Source organism: Capra hircus, chromosome 19 (assembly GCF_001704415.2).
Source record: "Capra hircus breed San Clemente chromosome 19, ASM170441v1, whole genome shotgun sequence".
NCBI lineage: Eukaryota > Metazoa > Chordata > Mammalia > Artiodactyla > Bovidae > Capra > Capra hircus.
Window position 1 is genome coordinate 47,689,578 of NC_030826.1, and position 20,065 is coordinate 47,709,642.

Here is a 20,065-nt window from a genome sequence, read left to right on the forward strand (position 1 = left end):
TTATTTGTTACCGTCCGTCCTCACACCCCGCCCACTGACCCGGAACTGTTCTCTGCCCGAGTCTTTGGTACCCCCCACCCCGCAAGCGCCGGCTTTGCGCCTGCGCGCCAAAGCGGCTCTGATGCCGGCGATCTCCGCGGAAGAGGGAAGATGGCGCTTGACGGACCAGAGCAGGTATGGCGGCGGCGACCGGGCGGGGACCGGGGCTGGATGAGAAGCAGGTGCGATCCGAGGTGGGCAGCCGGCCGGGGCCAGCGGGTCGGGGGAGTCCGGGGTGGGTGGGCCAGTCTAGACTGGGCCCTGCCTGGGACCGGATCTGCTGTGTCAGCGCCGCCCGCGGCGGGTCACGGCAGGGCCGGGAGTGGAAGACCGGGTGGAAGCCGATTGAGTGAGGAGTGGTGAGAACAGTGGGAGCGGTGAGAACAGCGGGAGCGGGAACCCACTCTTGCGGGATTCGGGGGCCCCGTGCTTCCTGCTGGCTGCTCCTGTACAAATAACATCTCGGGATTGTGTAGCGTTCCCTGGTGCGCTGTTGCTTGATCCTCCTGAAAGTCTTAAGAGGCAGGCGGCATTCTCATTCTGTTTTAGTCTTAAGGAAATGGTTGTGAAGAGATGGAGTTAGGGACGAGAACACAAATGTTAAATCTCCGAAGTCAACGTGGAAATAGCTTTATTCTTTGGATGTTTAGCCTTTTGGTTAATAATTACACTGTGTCCTCAGATGGAGCTGGAAGAGGGGAAGACAGGCAGTGGACTCCGCCAATATTATCTGTCCAAGATTGAAGAACTCCAGGTGAGAACGGACTTCAGAGGTCCAGAGGGAGCTAGAAGGGGGATGAGCAGATCTCTACAAATCCATGTAATTCCACTGCGATGCAGTGGAAAAATTAGTATTGATGACAAGTTAATAGTATAAAATATATGAAATTAACTGTCTCATGTTCCCCTGAAATCCCATCTTTTTGAAGATAATTAATGTTCACAATTTCTTACACATCTTTAAGAGTCAAATTTTAACGTAAAAGTAACCCCCAGCCAAAAGTCGTTCCTTTTAGAAACCCGAATGAAACAGTTTCTTGTGAAGAGAAGACACAGGGTCAGGAAATGACATTTATCAGAGAAGGGTTGGGGCAGAGTGAGAGAAGAATTGAGTCTGGAAAATGCTGATTCCATGGGACTGAATGAAATGAAACTAAACAGCCCAGTGCTCTAGTCTAGAGAAGCAGCAAGGACCATAGAAATAAGGAAAATAACATAAACTGGATGGAGGTGCGCCACAAGGGAAAATTCTAAACTTCAGGTACATTTGTGGGTATCGTATTTGGTTTGTCATTTTTGAAATGCTTTACCTGTATGACAAAGGTCCATATAGTCAAAGCTGTAGTTTCTCCAGTAGTCATGTACAGATGTGAGAGTTGAACCATAAAGAAAGCTGAGCACTGAAGAATTGCTGCTTTCGAATTGTGGTGCTGGGGAAAACTCTTGAGAGTCCTTTGGACTGCACGGAGATCAAACCTAAAGGAGTCAATCCTAAAGGAGATCAACCCTGAATATTCATTGGAAGGACTGATGCTGAAGCTCTAATACTTTGTTGACCCAACATGAAGAGTCAACTCATTGGAAAAGACCCTGATGTTGGGAAAGACTGAGGGCAAGAGGAGAAGGACGCGACAGAGGATGAGATGGTTGGATAGCATCACTGACTCAGTAGACATGAATTTGAGCAAACTCCAGGAGATAGTGAAGGACAGGAAAGTCTGGTGTGCTACAGTCCATGGGGTCACAAAGAGTCAGACACGAGCTAGCAACTAAACAACGTGTGCTTTCCTTTGTTCCTTATGTTAATCCTGAAAAGAGCCAGGATAGGGGTGCTATACCCACTTTCGGTTTTGTAACAGATCTAGACCTTTCTCATGGTTTTCATTGGCTTTACTCAGCTGATGATTGCCAGCAATGGGGCTGGAACTTAGGATTCTGACTCAGAAATCTTCTTCAATACCCAAGTTCCCACTCTGAGAAACTGTTAATCAGCTGTTACCTTGTCTCCATTAGGGTTCCTAGACCAGTTTTAGACAGACAGCTCCCCCCACCCTGCCCCCGTGGTTGTCCTTTGCTCCAGAGGCGCTCTTGGAGGACAGGGTCAAGGTTAAAGTCATATTGGAGAATCTGAATGGGGAATGCAGATGCCCTGTGCTTTCCTCACTCAGCTCATATCAGCCTATGAGGGTCTTGGCCAAGATTTTAACCTCCTCCTATTTTCTACCCTTTGCTTCTTGTTCTCCAATAGCTGATTGTGAATGATAAGAGCCAGAATCTCCGGAGGCTACAGGCACAGAGGAATGAGCTTAATGCAAAAGGTGAGGAGGGAAAGATGGGAGGGCTGCATGGAGGCAACTGGTGTGAGCTCTGAGTGTTCCGTGTCCTTGAAGCGAGTCTTCACCTAAGTGCCCATTGCTTCATCTCTCTCTTGAGTTTCATTGTAATCTCCTTAAACACGTGAATTCTGGACTTTGTTTTTGAGTCCTTCCCTTCAAAACTTCTGATTGATCATGGTGTCTTGCTTTCCATTTAGTTCGCCTGCTGCGGGAGGAGCTACAGCTGCTGCAGGAACAGGGCTCCTACGTGGGGGAAGTAGTCCGGGCCATGGATAAGAAAAAAGTGCTCGTCAAGGTAAAGGCAGCAGGACCCGGCACCAGCCACCTGCCTCTGCTTTCCCGTACCGTTGTGCGCCGTGAGGACACTGTTCTCACCCTGGTGTAAGATTCATGGGTCTTCTGGGTAAGGTTAGTGATTTGGTAACTGTCAGGGACGGTCATGCCCCCTTGTTTCTGTAGGTGCATCCGGAGGGCAAGTTTGTCGTCGACGTGGACAAGAACATCGACATCAATGATGTGAGTGCAGCCCGGGAGTTGGGAGGTGGGGGTCAGCTCTCACCACACCACTTCCTGAACCTCTGTCCCTTGCCCAGGTGACACCCAATTGCCGGGTGGCCCTCAGAAATGATAGCTACACTCTGCACAAGATCCTGCCTAACAAGGTGGACCCGCTGGTGTCCCTGATGATGGTGGAGAAGGTGCCAGACTCAACTTACGAGATGATTGGTGGATTGGACAAACAGATCAAGGAGATCAAAGAAGTGATTGAGCTGCCTGTGAAGCATCCTGAGCTGTTTGAAGCACTGGGCATCGCGCAGCCCAAGGTGAGCAGGGCTTCTGTGCCAGGGCCATGCTGCTACTGTACACTTGCTCCAGCCGGGTAGACTGGAGCTTGCTTCCACTGGTCCTGCTCACCCAGGGGCTGGGGGAAGAGACGCTACCAGGCCATCAGACAGTTTGGGTATAAGCTCCAGAAAGGACTTTGACATTTACTTTTTTATCTCTAACGTCTAACGTGAGATCTGGCACAGTGCAAACACTCCATAAATGTTCCTTGAATGAAACATGGGGGCCAGCTTCCTTCCCTGAGCCCCACCCTTGCTCTCTAGGGGGTACTGCTGTATGGACCTCCAGGCACGGGGAAGACGCTGCTGGCCCGGGCTGTGGCGCATCATACAGACTGCACCTTCATTCGTGTCTCTGGCTCTGAATTGGTACAGAAATTCATCGGCGAAGGTAACTGTGGTCAGAAACATGAAACTAAGCGGGGGTGAGGGGGCGGAACTCGTTGGCTTATTGACACCCTGCTTGGTCTCTGGACAGGGGCGCGGATGGTGAGGGAGCTGTTTGTCATGGCCCGAGAACACGCTCCATCTATCATCTTCATGGATGAAATTGACTCCATTGGCTCCTCGAGGCTGGAGGGGGGCTCTGGAGGGGACAGTGAAGTCCAGCGCACTATGCTGGAGCTGCTCAACCAGTTGGATGGCTTTGAGGCCACCAAGAATATCAAGGTACGGTGGGGTCGGCTTGGGGAAGGACCAAGGGAAGGCCCTGGGTGAGGTGCAGCCTGCCTTAGGAAGGGCTTAGCTGACGCCACCTGCTTTGTCCACTCAGGTTATCATGGCAACCAATAGGATTGACATCCTAGACTCAGCACTACTCCGCCCAGGGCGCATAGACAGAAAAATTGAATTCCCACCCCCCAATGAGGAGGTTTGTAATAAGCAGCATTGGCAGCAGCCCCAGCTGTGGCGGTAGGCCTTGGGCTCAGGCTTTTCCCCTCCCATCGCTAGGCCCGGCTGGACATTTTGAAGATCCATTCTCGGAAAATGAACCTGACCCGGGGGATCAACCTGAGAAAAATTGCTGAGCTCATGCCGGGAGCGTCAGGGGCTGAAGTGAAGGTAACAGGAGTGCCTAAGGGAAAGGGGGCAGAGGCAGGAAGCACTGGGTTCAGGGCACAGCGGCATCTCCACCTTCTTTCCCTGCTCAGGGCGTGTGCACCGAGGCTGGCATGTACGCGCTGCGGGAGCGCCGAGTGCACGTCACGCAGGAGGACTTCGAGATGGCAGTAGCTAAGGTACAGGGCCACACCTTTCTGCCTTTGCTGGTGGTGACTCGAGCAGTGGGGTCGGGCACGTGTTCACTGGGTCTCTAACTCAAATGTTCTCTCTCCAGGTCATGCAAAAGGACAGTGAGAAAAACATGTCCATCAAGAAACTATGGAAGTGAGGCAGATGTCCTTTGTGTGGATCCCTCAAATAAAGCTCTACCGGTCAGGACCTTGAGGACTCGAGTCTGTTAATCAGCAGCTGCACTGTTCAATCACCAGGTCTAGGTACCACCAATAAACAAAGATTTATTTGGAAATTTCCAAACCTGCCAGAAGTGGCGTTTGCCAAGCCCTCGGCCCACCCTCCTTAACAGGCTCCAAAGAGCAACAACAGTCCTCCCCATCTCCCACTGCCCTCCACCGAGCACACACACACCCACGCCTCAGGCCACGCCAGAGAATTAGGGTGCCCTCTCCCTAGGAGGCGTTACCCTGGGCCCAAGAACTGGGGTGACAGCCCTCTGGCATCGCAGGAGATGATGGCGGCCAGAGCCGCTTGCATAGATTGAGAAAAGAAAATAAGGGACCCCCAAGTAGGGCTCCCTGAAAACCCCCAACACACCCCCATAAAAAAAGTGGCTCCCGCATAGAAAATCCTGCTCCACAAATAGTGCAAATAACCCGAAGGAAAGGAAATTACCAGCAGCAAGGCTGGGCTGGTAGGAATGGCAAAGAACTTTGGTTTGGAAAGGCTGGGAAGAAAGGGAGCCATGCTCCTCTTCCTCACCCCGCTCCCTGGAGCCAGCGTGGACACTCGCCCCAAGGGGGTCTGTAAACAAGCAAAGCCAGGGGCCTCTGGTTCCAAAAGGTCTCGGTTAAAATGTCAAAGCAGAGCCTCCAGGTCCTTCTCAGGCCTGCCTGCAGGGGGCATAGGAGGCCTCTCGTGAACCCAGTTAAAGCCAATGTGTAAGTAAGAAGGCTTTGGAGGACCAAGCAACAAGGAATCCTATCACTACACTTAAGAAACTAAAGCCGGGGAGCCGAGGGTAACTGGAGATGCCCCTCACCCCCTCGTTATCCTACGTGTCTGCGCCCCAGAGGGTGGTCCCCTTCCAGGCTGAGGGCGTGGCTCCAGGCTGGGAAGAAAGGAAGGGGTCCCTGAGCAGTTAGGTCAGGCGGATTCCCAGCACCTGTTCCAGTTCCTGCCTTCGCTGCTGCACCTGGAGCAGGGACAGACCAGCGGCTCAGGCCCGGCTGCCCACCCTGCCCTCCGGTATGCCCTCCAGGCCAGCCAGGGCAGAGCCGCCTCACCTTGGCAAAGATGTGCCTCCCTACTGCTTCCTGGGCCCAGGGCTGGTGGTAGAAAGCTGCTCGTCTCTCCTCCTCCGGGTTCCCAGTCACATCAGTGATGATCTGTAGAGCACCAGGAGCAGAGCTGAACGCAATTCCCACCCCTGAGCCAGAAGAACGGTGCTGGGAACAGAACCCCCAGAGCTTAACGTGGGATCACCCTCAGGAAAAAGGGGCACACCTTGAGGTCCCGGCGCTGGGAACGGAGCCACTCCTGGATGAAGTCCTGGGGGTCAGTGCTAAAACTGAGCATGAAATCCCTCTGGGTCTTCAGCTGGTTGATGGACTCAATAGTCTCGTGGATCTGGGCAAAGGGGTACGTGTCAGACTGGCTCCCACCCCGACAAGGTCTGCTTCCAGCCCCAACCCCAAAGGACTCAGGTCCCATCCCAAGGTGCTATATAAACGGAAATGCCCGACACCTGCCCATGCTCACTGGGGGCCCAGAGGAGGTTGGGGCCCACCTTGACATCAAGGGAGGCGATCTCCTGCTGATTGGTGGTAGAGGCCAGAAAATTGCTCATCTGGGCCTTGAGCGGGTCATCCACCTCCACGTCAATGTCGTAACAGGCTGTCTTCTTCTGGTCGTTAGGGTCCACGCTACACGGCACACAGGAGAGGGAGCTACTTCCCTCCCGCCCGCCCGGGGCCAAACCACACACACCCAGGGAGCAAGAAACCAAACGTGCTGCTTCGCTTTGGCTTTAATTGAAGTCAAAGGTAAACCCCTGAGAGCAGCGTTCCTCCCCCTTCCCATTTACCTGATGACGTGGTTGATGACAATCGGGTCTGGATGCTGCAGCAACCCTGCCAGCTTCATGGGAATCTCAGAGAAACGTAGTCGGCCGCAGCTGAAGATCTGGGGAGGGCGCCAGAGGGTCGGTGACGCGCTGGTGGGCACATGGGGAAGTGGCCCGTCCCGGGGCAGTGTGGCGCCACAGGCAAGGCAGGCGGGGGCCGGAAGGGGAGGGGGCGGTGTCCCCGCTTACCTGGCGGAAGTAGCGGTTGCAGTTGATGTACTCGCGCTCGTGGCCGTCCTGCAGCTGGTTGTGTTTGATGTAGAGCCACAGGGCCTGCATGATGGCAGCCCTCGTCTGCGTGTGCACCCCCAGCAGCCTCGCCAGGCGGGGGTCCAGCTTGTACTGCGGGGGCTGGCATGGACAGACGGGAGTCAGAGGAGGGAAAAAAAAACCCAAAGCAGGCTAGGGCAGGCACAGGAAGGGTTTCCAATGGGCACCTGCCCCCGCCCCAGATGACAGTCCCCATGAGCCCAGACGTGGCCTCAGGGCACTCGTCACCTGATGATCCAGCATGAGCAGGAGGGTGCACTTGACGTTCAGGTCTCCAGGCCGTTTCACCTGGAAGCCGTCTGTCTCCTGGGTGGTGGGCATCCGGTGCCACTGGCAGGAGGAAGGAGAGTCAAGCTCATCACCAAAGGGGCGGGCAACATACGCACCCGGCCCTGCAAGGGGACTGAGGCCATTCCTCTGCCCTCCGGGCACGGCACCCTGTGCTCCCAAGCCCCGGGCCCGCTCTCACCTCTACCAGGTGGTTGTCCGGCCCGTACAGTTCCTTGTCCAGCTCGATGACGAGGCTCTTAAAGAAGGAAGAAAACTTCCGCTTCTGTTTACTAGGCTGGGGATGTAAAGGGGGTGAGACAGGGGTGCCACTGAAGGTTCAAGCCTAAGCCACATACTAAGCCCCGAACAGAGGAATATTGTTTCAGTCCTAAAGCTCAGGGTACTGAGGATTCTCAGGCCCTGAAAGAAGCCAGGAAAAGTGAGACCTGAGGCACAGAAAGGGGCCCTAGGCAGCCCCGCTGTCAGCCAGTAAAGGACCGGAATTAGCAAGGGCACCCCTTCCTCAGGACACTCTATCGCCATCTGCAGGAAAAGCACTGTAACAACCACACAAACCTCCCACCTCTGGACTGGGTGCTGTGCCCTCTCCCTCCAGCAGGATGACCCTGGAAGTGCCTAAGTGTCTGGCCCAAGTCCGAAACCCACACAGACCACTGCCCCTCCAGACACCTCCTTCCCCAACTCACATCATCCAGCAGTTTTCCCTCTACTCGGAGTTCCCAGGAAGCCACCTTGTCCCCTGCAGGGGTTCCTCCAGGGGTCCCTGTGGTTCCTGCACTGTCACCTTCTGCCTTGCTGGGACTGAATGTATTGGAAATATAGATCCGCAGCTTTCGTTTTTGCTAAAGACAGACAACAGGTTAACTAGACAGGGACCAGCTGCTACCCAATCCTCCCGTCTGAACTCATTTCACACCCATACAGAGAGTGCTATGGGTCAGGCGCCTAGTGAGGCCCTGGGAACTGGGCGAGGAAATCTCATCCCTCACCTTCAAGGGACTCACAACTTTATGGGGAAACAGATGCAGTACCAAAAGGTCCAATACAGGGCATCGGCGGTGTGACAGATACACTGAGGGTGCTATCAGAAGTCGCTGGCTCATAGTTTAAGTGAAACCCAAACACTCATTGTGGCTACAGAACATCGTCTCCCGGAAAGCCTCCACCATTCAAGGAACTGTTCTCTAGATAAAATTTCTCTAGGGACGGGGAAGACAGGAACTATCCTCATCTACCCTCCAGCTTTGCCTTTCAAACTTCTGACCATGATGTACAATATTAATGTTTTAAATTATAATCCAGGATCTGCACATATATGCAAATATATGAATCAAAAATGTCGTAATTCCTTTGCTACTGTGAAGAATGATCATTTCTACAACCCTAATGTTCCATTAAAAATAGGCTGGCCTCACCACATCAAAGCAAATTCATGCTAAATGGGCTGTATCCTATAGTGTAAAACATCCTGCTCTAGCCCATCAGAGACGCCCACTTGGCCCCTGGAAAACAAGCCCAGGGAGGGGCAGAGAAGCTTGGCGAGGCCCAGGAGCGGCTGGGGCTGCACACACCGTCAGAGGCTTTTTGATGGCCTCCTGGATTTCCATCCGCTTTCGAGCAATGGTCTGGTCCAGCTTCCGTTCAAAAGCCAAGAGGTCCATGTACGCCTGAGACTCTGGGACAAGCTCCCGAATCTGGAAGTGTGGAGGGAGCAAGGATCCATCAGCTCATTTCAGCTGCAGCTCTGGCTCCTTCCTCACTTCCTCCCTCACCCCAAGGTGAGGGGAGACTGAGTCCACCCTCAGCCAACCAGCCCTTGGGTGGGCCTCTTAGGCCCTCTCCCAACATACTCACTCGCTGAGGTAGAACTTTATCTGCCATCTTCCTCCTCTTTAACCTAAGAGGACAGAAACCCAACGAAGAGGTCAATGGTCCAAAGGACCTCCCCGCCTCCCCACCTCTCCAGTCCCCAGGACCTTCCCAAGACAACCAGGAGTCTTCCTCAGTCATCGCAGCTCTTAGGACACACGGAAACCGTGTTACTGCCAGAGCTACGCTAGACGGGGTAGAAGAAACAGGAAGGTCTTACCCCCGGCGCTGGGCAGGCATCGGGGGCTGGGCCTGAGGCACAAGCAGGCGTTTTCGGAATGGGTCCATCATGGTGGGTGGCATGCCAGGTCGAAGTGGAGCAGCTGTGCCAAAGGGGGAGCCGGCAGGGGGTCCCACCTGCAAGCCAGCCATGGGCATCCGGCTCCCTGGGGACATGCCAGGCCGCTGGGGGAAGTGAGCCAACGGGGGTGCATAGGTCAGGGGTGAGGCCCAACGGGGCCCATAACCCATTCCTTCCATCCCTCTCCTCAGCCGGGTCCAGTCCTGAGCAGCACACCACGGGGCCGCCGAGCCCAGGCAGGAGTGCCAGGAACAAAGGGGAGCAAGCGCCTGAGAGCAGAAGTGTAAACCACACCTGCCCCGCCCCCTTCAACCGCCCTGGCAGCCGTGCCAGCGAATGAGGCCCGCAGAGCCCAAGGGGTGGGAGGAGAACCCTGCCTGCAGGGAGAAGGGCCTGGGGGAGTTTTTCAGGGCCCATTGCCACTTGCAACCACCTTCTGGCCCCAGCAACACTCTGCCTGGCTCCCTGGACCAGCCGGCCTCAAGGCTCTCAGATGGTCCCACCGAGCACTCCATCCTCTCCTCCCCCAGCTTGAGGCAGAAGCCAGGGGCAGTGTCGTAGCCAGGCGGCGGACTGTGGCTGTGATGCGAGCAGGCTGACGGGGCACAGCCCCAGTGCCCATCCCCAGTCACCGGCCTGGTGGTGTGACTGAGCAGGGAACGGCAGTCCAAAGGGCTGGCAGGCCCATCGGCAGCGGCACCGCAGGTGAGCAAGCTGCAACAGGATGGCTTGGAGCCTGTCCCGACGGGTGGGGGCAGCCTCAGGCAGAGTACACAGGCCATCTGGTCGCCATATGGCCCCTACTCACCACCCAGAACTGGACCCTTCTCTCACCTCTCTGCTGCCCAGCCCCCAACCTCTAGGCCTGAAGATTCCAAATGGAAGCTGTGGCTCCCCAGTGGTCTGCGGAAGGGAGAGCAGCTGGCACCTGGCCTCTGCCTGCGGTCCGCACGCCACCTGGTGGCTGGGGCTGCTTGGCAATGCCAAGCTGGAGAATGGAGATAAGATTAGCCTGGGATGCAAGGATCAAAGTCTTAGGATCAGCAGAGGAAGCTGGGTAGGAGGTGGCTTCTTTCAAAACCTGCAGAAGGGATTTCCCACTGAGGTCCGGCTCCCCAACATTACTGTGGAACCCACTGGGGAGGAGCCCCCACCCCCTTTCTTGTGGCTGCTGCTGCCTGCAAGGCCTGTTTGGCAGCTCTGCCTCGCACACACTGTCCCTGGCAGCTTCACAGGGCTGGCCCCAGGGCCCAGATTATGCAACCAGCACAACCAGCCAACCAAGCCAGGCTGGGTGGGGATTCACACCAAATCAAAGGACCCCCCCCCCGCCCCCCCAACCCCCTTCCCTGCCAGCATCACAGAGATGAGATTCCTACTCCAACTCTTCATCCCGCACTCATCCCACGTTCTCACCAAGGACGGTCAGTTTCTTGACCAGAGGCACACACAGAGGCACACACAGAGGAGAAACACGACCCAAAGACAGGGGAGGGGAGAAGGAGGAGGGTGGGAAGGAAGCGTTTGGGAGGATGGGGGGCCTCTGGAGTCCTACCACAAGTCTCCTCATCAGGAGGAGGCTCCTGTGAGCTTCGGAGAGGCAAAGACAGCCTGCTTCTCTGCCTTAATGAGCCAGAGCTACACAGCTAGAGATGCTAGAAAAAAAACTCAGGGTGGCCACAGCTGAGAGCCTGGCCCCCTCGCACCCTAGACTCGAGTGTTTCCCACCAGCGCCTGAGCTGAGGGGGTGGAACGACTGAGGCAGGGAACCTGCAGAGTGGGAGGTCCTGAGCACCACGCAGCCCGCCTAGGCAGGTGCTCCCGGAACAGGAAGTCTCAAAACCAGGTGGCACAGGCCGGGCCTGGAGGAAGCCTGCGAGGCCCCCCAGCTCGCCCAGGGCCCCAGACTTCTCCCAAGGTGGGAAGGGGCCCCTGGAAAGGCGGCTTACAGTTCCTGCAGTCCCAGCTCAGCCTGGCCAAGCTCCACACCTGGGCTCTGAAGCACCAGTAATTCCTCCTCTTCTAAAAAACAACCCAAGACTTAAAAAAAAATAAAAAAAGAACAGAGCCCTGATCTCTTAGGCTCCCTGACCCCTTTCCCGCAGCAGGGCTAGGGAGGCCTGGCTCCATGCCCTGAGACTCAGATGTGAGCAGTAACCTCCTCTCCCTTAGCCCAGCACAGCCCATGTCCTCAACCGGACTCTGGATCCACCGCCCAGGACAGCAGGGGTGGGAGGCCAGTCTGGCCCCTGGTGCCTCTGAAGGCTGGGCCTAAGGACCAAGAAGAAGAGAACCTACCTCTGCAGACATACAAAATATTTTCAACTCTCTGGCGTGAACCCAGCAATCTGTGTTCTTTGCAGGGGTGGGGGGGGCGGTGTAGTGTTTGTTTTTTATTTTAATATTATGTTTTCTTTAAGCTCCTTAGTAGACCGTGACCCACAGCTTGAAACACTCTGTAAAGAGGTGGGGTCATCACTTCCCTTCGACCAGTAAGCTCCCCTATTTGCCCAACGTGGGCTTGAGAGCCTCACTCCTCCAGCTCACCTCACATGCCCCAGCAGACACACCCCCTGCTCCTCAGATCTCAAGTCCCTTCTCCCAGAAGTCACATAACTGGACTTGGAAAGAGGCCACATAGGATCCTCCTTGAAGTCAGCAGACATGAACCGGGCCCTCCCTCCCCCCACATGTACACACATGCCCCTTCCCTGAAGGAGGAGGAGGCCATGAGAAGCTGCAGGGGAAGCCCAGGGAGGCAGAGGCTCCGTGCCTTCCCCAAGGTCCCCTCTCCTGGAAGCCTGGGGTACCCAGCCAGTTAGCTCAGCCTTGCCACCAGTCCAAGGCCACTCCCTCCAAATCACTCTGGAATCCGTCCTCTCAGGGCTTTCCCCAGGCTTAGGAAATTAGAGAGGCTCCTATCTAGTCCTTGGAGCCTTCCCCGGGGCCAACGGCCCCCAGGGAGGCTCCTCAGCTAACTCACCTAAGAGCTGGAATGACAGACCCAGGGATCCCTCAGTGACACCCTGGGCCCATGAATCCCCTGGAGTGAGAGCAAGATGGGAAAGATGAATCCCAGCTGGAGTCTTGGGGACCAGGTCTGTCTCTGTCAATAGCCAGATCCTTGGTTCAGAGAGAAGAGGGAACATGAGGTGCAAGAAGGAAAAATCACCGTCCCAGTGAAGCATCTCTTCACAAAGTGGGGACCCAGGGCTCCTACTCTATGAGGAACCACTTAGGGGACCTTTACCTGGGGGCAAGAGGGAAGGGAGACATGAGAATCTCCCAGCTGCCCTGAGAGATTAGCAAGACTTCCGTGTCAAGTGCTGGGGCACACAGATTGGAATATGTTGTTGTTTAGAACCTAAAGGCTAATTAAAAGTGGAGAGAAGGGCAGGAAAAAGGATGAGGGCAATTCCCAAGCATTCTGGGGCAACCAGAAACAATGAACTTGGGGACTGGTAAGCCCCACCCCCAGTGTGAGGCTGAGTTCCTCACACACTGACCCCACAGTTTCTCCATGGCCTTTGAAGCTGCAACCTGAGAAGTCCTCTGCAAAGCCAGACCCAGAAGGGGTCAGACAGAACCCTTTGAGGCAACTCTCTGCAGGCTCCTCCAGCCCCAGACCAGCAGTACTCAGTGGTGCCTCTCTGTTCCTCCAGACTAATCAACTCCTGGACACTATGACACCAGGCAGAAAGCCAGAAAGTCTGTCCAGAATGGGCTAGGCTTTCCTCCTTCCTCAGGCCTGTCCACCACCCTCTCTGATCTAACCCAGAGGCATCCCTGTGTGAAGGTGCCAGGGCCTGGCCCAGTAGTAGATTCCCCTTGCACGGGCTGCAATCCCCATCCTCTGCCTTCTGTGCCCCTGGGAAGCCAGGCCCTTCTTCCTCCTCCTTAGCAGCTGGGAGCCATCTCAGACACGCTAAAACTCTGCCAGTTCCCAACTAGGGGGAGAAAAAAAAACCCAGAGCAGACTTGGAGTATGACCAAGACCAATGCAGGGTAACCCTGCTTTCTCAATGAGGGCTCTTTCCCAAAACTTTCTCATCACTTCCCAGGACCCTTTACCCGAGAATCTATACTAGATTTCTCATTCCACCCGTCCACAACTCACTAGCTTCGACTACGCCTCCATCTCTCAGTTATTCAGAATCCCCGTTCCAAGGAAGACCCCCAGACGCTCCCAAATGGTTCAAACCCTCCACCCGAGTCGCTCTTACCTTCTCCCTCAAATCCTCCACCACCACCTGGCCGAGCCCGAGGGTCCCTGCCCTTGCCCCCCACCGTGCCCCGTGAAATCCGCATGCAGAGCCTCTGTGCCCCCTATTCAGGAGGCTGCCCCAGGGCCCTCACTAGAGGCCCCCAGCCCCGGGAGTGCTCGAGGCGCCGCCCGCCCATCCGCCCTCCTCACCTGGTACTGCGCCGCCGGGCCCGCGGGGCCCATGGGGCGGAAGGCAGCGGCCCCGGGGCCCCCCACGCCTCCAGCCGGCCCAGGCCCCCTAAGCGCCGGTCCGGGCAGCATGCCGGGTCCCGCTGGCGGAGGCGGCGCTCCCAGGGCCGCAGCAACCGCGCCGCCGCCAGGGCTCAACGGGGGCAGCGGGAACCCGCCCGCGCCACGGCCCGACATCGCTCCGTCCCGTCCGGCGGTGTCTCGGTCCGGACTCCGGGCTCCGCGCTGAGTTCGCTCCGCACTCCGTGCTCCGGGACTTTCCGATCTAAATTCCGGGTTCTGGGTTTTGTTGATCCGGATTCCGGGCTTTCCTAATCCAAGTTCGCGAGTTCTTCAGAAACCCACTTTGGGGCAGGGCCGATCTTGATTCCGGTCCTGCCCGAAAAATTCCGGATCCGGGATCTGCTACGGGCCCGCTGCCTCCCCGGGCCTCCGGAGGTTTGGCCGCCAGCGTCCAGTTACCCAGAGGCGGTAACTAACTCCCTGCCCCGCCTAACCCAGCCCAGCACCAAGCCCCGCCTATACCTAGTCGCCCAATGCGAGGATGTCTCCTCAAATCCCGCCCCTCGCGAGACCCGCCCCCAACAGGCACCGCCCCTAACTGCCGGGCCCCGAAGCCCCGCCCACATCCCTTGGGTCGGCCCTCCACCGGAGGGGCGGGAGCGGAAGCTGCGCACGGAAATGCGGTAGGGGGGGTCAGAGGTCGAAGGTCAGGAGGTAAGAGTACGGTGTAAGAGTAATTGCTGATTTCTCCTCGGTGCAGCCGAATCCCCGAGGTACCGGGTCACGCTCCCTGAAAATAGTTTTGTCCTCGTTTCTACGTTTTTAGAATTAAAGACAACGAGCTGCTCTCTGTGGCAGGGCAGCTGCCAACTTGACTTTAAAAGCCAGAGCTGCCAGCGGACTTGGCAGCTTCGGACCCGGTCCACTGTGTGAAGTGTTGAATTGGCCAAGCGCCGAGCTCTTATCGCCTATTTTGAATGTGCCTCTGCCTCCCATTAAGGAAACCTAGTAATAACTTTACTCCACAGGAGATGTTCCTAGGCAAAGGAATTTTGCATTCCGAGAAGGCTCCTAGAGTTAAATAAGGTCTGTCTCCAAGATTTATAGCGACTTTCAAAAGTTCAATAACTTCAGAAATCAGCCCTAAGTCAGAGGTACTCAAAAGGGCTTCAGCCTTGCCAGGTGTTCTATGACTTTCTCTCCATGATTCAGACCAGTGCTCCTCAAACTCTAAGGAGCATAAGAAACAGCTGGGCTTTTGTTTAAAATGCAGAGTATAATTCTGTAAGCTTGGGTTCTAGGCTAGGGATCAAGATTCTGCATTCCTAACAAGCTCTCAAGCAATGCTGTTGCTACTCAGTACACTTTGGAGTACCGAAGATAGAATTTTTCATTATATAAATTCTCTGTTTTATGTTTTCATCCCCAACCAAGTCTTGCACCAAAGCACCCTAGATCCTGTTCATAGTGCAACCCTTTTTGATTAGTTCTGCACATCTCTACTTCCTGGTAGCTTTATCCTTCAGTGACCAACCCTGCTGTTGCTGCTGCTGCTCTCCTGTCTTCTCAGAGATTCTCCTCTTTCTCCCTAAAAGTGGGTTACCTGCAAGTCTGAGAACAAACCACTGGAATTGTTCCACCAGGTCCCCTCCCCACCACTGCAAAGTGGGTAAAGAATTCTTAACAATGCAGGTGATGTCCATTTCAGCCCTTTCAAGCTGCTAGACCAACAGCAGTTCCAGAGGAAGTAGTAGGGGTGAATCCGCTGGGGAGCTATTCCAAACTATCCTTGCCAAGCCACCCCCCTACACATACACACACACAACCACTGGATCCCTGTGCTGTATTCAAAAAAAGACCTCCCAGGTAATTCTGGTTCAACCCTCTGTGTATGTGTAAACAAGTGAATGATCTTCAAGTGCAATGAGATAAAATGATAACATCAGCAATGAGTTAATTGCTATGAAAAAAATATCCTCAAGGTTTTAGGGGGAAAACATATCTAAGACATGGTAGAAATTGAGAAAGATTTCCTAGACAGTAGGGAGAGAATAGCAAACATTTATTAAGCATTTACTACACATTACCTTATTTAATCCCTACAATACATATAAATACTACTTTTACCTCTGTTTTAGAAATCAAGGCAGAGAGATTCAGATACTTGCTTGTTCTTCCTGTGATGGTGCTGAGATTTAGTTCTGGTTCTAATCTGGCCTGAGAATCCACAATCCAGGCATTTACCACTGTATATGATTTCTTGTTGGTAGTTGTTGTCGTTCTGTTACCTCTGGTCTGTTATTACCTGCAGAGAAACAGTGCTCCCACATTCATGTCTTCCATCACCTTCACTAGTGGGTTTTAAACCCACTGGGGTCCTTTGGGTTTCTCAGCGCTCTTGTGGAGAGTTGAAAGTGAGGTTGAGAGGGCTGAGCTAGGAGTTCCTCCCTTGCTCCACCTCCATATCCCTGCTGTAACCAAGGAGCTCTACTTTTTTTTATGTTGACTGACCTTGAAAAGATATCTTTGGCAGAAAAGGTTCCTAAAATGTTAAAAGACAATGGCTTACAGAAGAGTCTATAAGCATGGCACAGTTGACTCTCTATTCTCTGTCCTCCTCCTATCTCTATAGCTTTATTCCCCATCAATATCCCATGAATTCTACCATCAAATCACACTGAACCTGCCCTTCCCTGAACATGCCTTTCATGCTGTGGTTCTTCTATGATGTCACTAAAATATAAGCTCGTTTAAGGTGGGGACTTTTTTGCTGCTATGTCCCCACTGCCTGGAACTATACCTGGCATAGAGTAAAGTACTCAATACATATTTATTAAGTAAGTGTTCTTCCCCAGTTCCCTGCTATGTAAGAGTCTGTTTATTCTTCAAGACCAGCTCAAATGTCACTGCCTCTGCAAGTCTCCGTCATTTCTGATCCCCATTCACCAAATGCCATTGTCAATTTGCTATTCTCTTTTCTGTTTTTCCACAGCACTCTAAATTTAAGAGTACTCATCCTATTGTGCTGTGACTTTTGTTTGGGGCTCTGTCTCCATCCACACATTCCTGCAGCGTGAACTCTAGGACCGTGCAGAAACAATGCCTGCTCAGGAAATAACTCTGATAAAAGTTACCTCTGCTTCCCCATCCCAGGACTCTGTTTCAAGTTGTTTCCAATCAGGAGGTAATCCATCATGGTAGAAGGTTAAAACCAGCTTAACCATAACAGTTCTGAAGGCAGGAGGAGAAGGGGATGACAGAGGATGAGATAGTTGGATGGCATCGTTGATTCAGTGGACATGAGTTTGAGAAATTTCCAGGAGATTGTGAAGGAAAGGTAAGCCTGGCGTCCTCCAGTTCATGGGGTCACAAAGAGTTGGACATGACTGAGTGACTGGACAACAACCATAACAGTTAACTTTGACTCTCAAATCTTTCTTGAGCTTTACAGCCTCACTCCTGTGGAAGTATTGTATTGACTGTGACCCTCCACCTGAATTCCTGGATTTTTCTTTGTTTACTCCCTACTCAGATCTTATCCTTATCTTGACTCTGATGGATCGCCAAGGTTGATTCACTTCATACTAACTCCTTATGTTTAATCCTTAATCTATAAGCTCTTCTGATTCTGGTTAAGGCTATATTGATCCTAACTAGCTATTTAGCCTCTATTAATAAGTTGCCCTGAGTCAGGTATTTCCAGTCCCAGGAATCAAAAGCAGGTAAGAGAGAAAGAGGGGGTTTCCCAGGTGGCTCATTGCTAAAGAATCTGCCAGCAATGCAGGAGACATGCTTTCAATCCCTGGATTGGGAAGATCCCCAAGGAAATGGCAACCTACTCCAGTATTCTTGCCTGGAGAATCCCATGGACAGAGAAGCCTGGTGGGCTAGAGTCCATGGGGTCACAAGAGTCGGACATGGCTTAGCAACTAATCAACAACAAAAGGGAGAGAGAGGGTCTTGAGGGATCAGGGAGGCAGCAGATTTGGAGAACATAGAAATCAAAAAAAGTAGTCAAATGAGAGATACAGGTACAGGAAAGGATAGTTCTCTAGCTGGAGTTTCTTCTGCTTTTGTCAGGTTCAGACCTGCTGCTTCTATAACCCAGTCACGTGACCATGAACTACCTGAGCCAAAGCAATTCTACACCTGAAGGAATGACTTCCACTTCCCTAGGAAAGCACCGTTCATAAAAAGGAAGGGTGGGCTGGAGTGAGCTCTCTTGCCAAAATTCAATTCACTAAGTGATCATTTTATAAAATTATCAGAACTTTAAAAACAGCTATATTTACATGATACAGCTATTTTTATTACATGGGATTATATAAATAGCCTTAAACATGTTGAAGCTTAAGATTTTAATTGAAGAAATTAAAGTTAAGGATGATATGCTGCTGAGGAACTGGAAAAAGCATAGTAAAAATATAAGCATATGACAATATAGAAAATGACATTCAAAAGTACCTGAAAAAAATAAGCTGAAAGAAGTCCTGCCAACTATAAGTGCTGAAACTTTTAATTTCTCACAAGCACTGATTAGGATGTTGACTTGGTAGCACTTTGCAGAAAGAGTTAACATAAATGAGCAAAACTGTTCAAAGCCACAAAAGAGAAATGAGGGTGGCTTGAAGAGGTTACTGTGATAGAGCTTATGAACTAGACTTACATTTGATATGCATTAACAGACTGGTTCCAAATAGGAAACGGAGTACATCAAGGCTGTATATTGTCACCCTGATTATTTAACTTCTATGCAGAGTACATCATGAGAAACGCTGGGCTGGAAGAAGCACAAGCTGGAATCAAGATTGCCAGGAGAAATATCAATAACCTCAGATATGCAGATGACACCACCCTTACGGCAGAAAGTGAAGAGGAACTAAAAAGCCTCTTGATGAAAGTGAAAGAGGAGAGTGAAAAAAGTGGGTTAAAGCTCAACATTCAGAAAACGAAGATCATGGCATCCGGTCCCATCACTTCATGGGAAATAGATGGGGAAACAGTGGAAACAGTGTCAGACTTTATTTTGGGGGGCTCCAAAATCACTGCAGATGGTGATTGCAGCCATGAAATTAAAAGACGCTTACTCCTTGGAAGAAAAGTTATGACCAACCTAGATAACATATTCTAAAGCAGAGATATTACTTTGCTAATAAAGGTCCGTCTAGTCAAGGCTATGGTTTTTCCTGTGGTCATGTATGGATGTGAGAGTTAGACTGTGAAGAAGGCTGAGCGCCGAAGAATTGATGCTTTTGAACTGTGGTGTTGGAGAAGACTCTTGAGAGTCCCTTGGACTGCAAGGAGATCCAACCAGTCCATTCTAAAGGAGATCAGCCCTGGGATTTCTTTGGAAGGAATGATGCTAAAGCTGAAACTCCAGTACTTTGGCCACCTCATGTGAAGAATTGACTCATTAGAAAAGACTCTGATGCTGGGAGGGATTGGGGGCAGGAGGAAGAGGGGATGACAGGATGAGATGGCTGGATGGCATCACCGACTCGATGGACGTGAGTTTGAGTGAACTCCGGGAGTTGGTGATGGATAGGGAGGCCTGGCGTGCTGCAATTCATGGGGTCGCAAAGAGTCGGACATGACTGAGCGACTGAACTGAACTGAACCAGGAAAATAAATTTGTAAAGGGCCAAAAACTAAAAACAGTGAACATGCTAAAAATTAGGTAAAGCAACAGAAGCATCACATCACAAATACATTTTGCTAGAAATAACATACTAAAGTAATGTGTTACACAACTGAAAAAACATTCTCACATGAAACTGAAATTTGTTTTCTGATACTGAAAAAAAAATAAGAGTTTTCATGTAGAATATTAAGTATTTCTATGTGCTGAGTCGCTTCAGTTGTATCCAACTCTTTGCAACCCTATAGGCTATAACCAGCCAGGCTCTTCTATCCATGGGATTCTCCAGGCAAGAATACTGGAGTGGGTTGCCATGCCCTCCTCCAGGGCATCTTCCTGACCCAGGGATCAAACCCGAGTCTCTTACGTCTCATGCATTGGCAGCCGGGTTCTTTACCACTAGCGCCACCTGGGAAGCCCCAAATAGTGACTTTTTAAAAAGTTGTATTGAAATATGATTGACAACTTCACATATTTAAATTGCAGTTTGATAAATTTTGGTATATACTCTATTTTCATAAACTCTTTAAGTTACTCTAAAACTTGAGACAAATGAAATATTTCTTAAAATATTCCTATGAAAACAAAATAGAAACCTTCAATTAAAACTTCTCAGAAATCTCCAAATGCTTTAAAAACTAACCCGTACAATAGTAATT

General features: G+C 52.2%; 2 protein-coding genes across 2 annotated transcripts; one reads left to right on the forward strand and one right to left on the reverse strand.

The window, feature by feature from the left end:
• PSMC5 (proteasome 26S subunit, ATPase 5) lies at positions 54–4,666 on the forward strand. The gene is made up of 12 exons (XM_005693993.3): positions 54–174; positions 722–793; positions 2,288–2,357; positions 2,573–2,670; positions 2,835–2,891; positions 2,969–3,199; positions 3,485–3,611; positions 3,699–3,889; positions 3,993–4,091; positions 4,172–4,282; positions 4,372–4,458; positions 4,557–4,666. Exons 1-12 carry the CDS (start codon positions 151–153, stop codon positions 4,608–4,610), a joined length of 1,221 nt encoding a protein of 406 aa, XP_005694050.1. The 5' UTR covers positions 54–150; the 3' UTR covers positions 4,611–4,666.
• SMARCD2 (SWI/SNF related, matrix associated, actin dependent regulator of chromatin, subfamily d, member 2) lies at positions 4,714–14,262 on the reverse strand. The gene is made up of 13 exons (XM_018065346.1): positions 13,727–14,262; positions 9,232–9,416; positions 8,997–9,039; positions 8,714–8,836; positions 7,829–7,984; positions 7,321–7,416; positions 7,080–7,181; positions 6,771–6,932; positions 6,543–6,640; positions 6,246–6,381; positions 5,963–6,085; positions 5,743–5,844; positions 4,714–5,651 (listed from the first exon to the last, which is right to left on the reverse strand). The coding sequence occupies exons 1-13, from the start codon at positions 13,940–13,942 to the stop codon at positions 5,598–5,600; spliced, it is 1,596 nt and encodes a 531-aa protein (XP_017920835.1). The 5' UTR covers positions 13,943–14,262; the 3' UTR covers positions 4,714–5,597.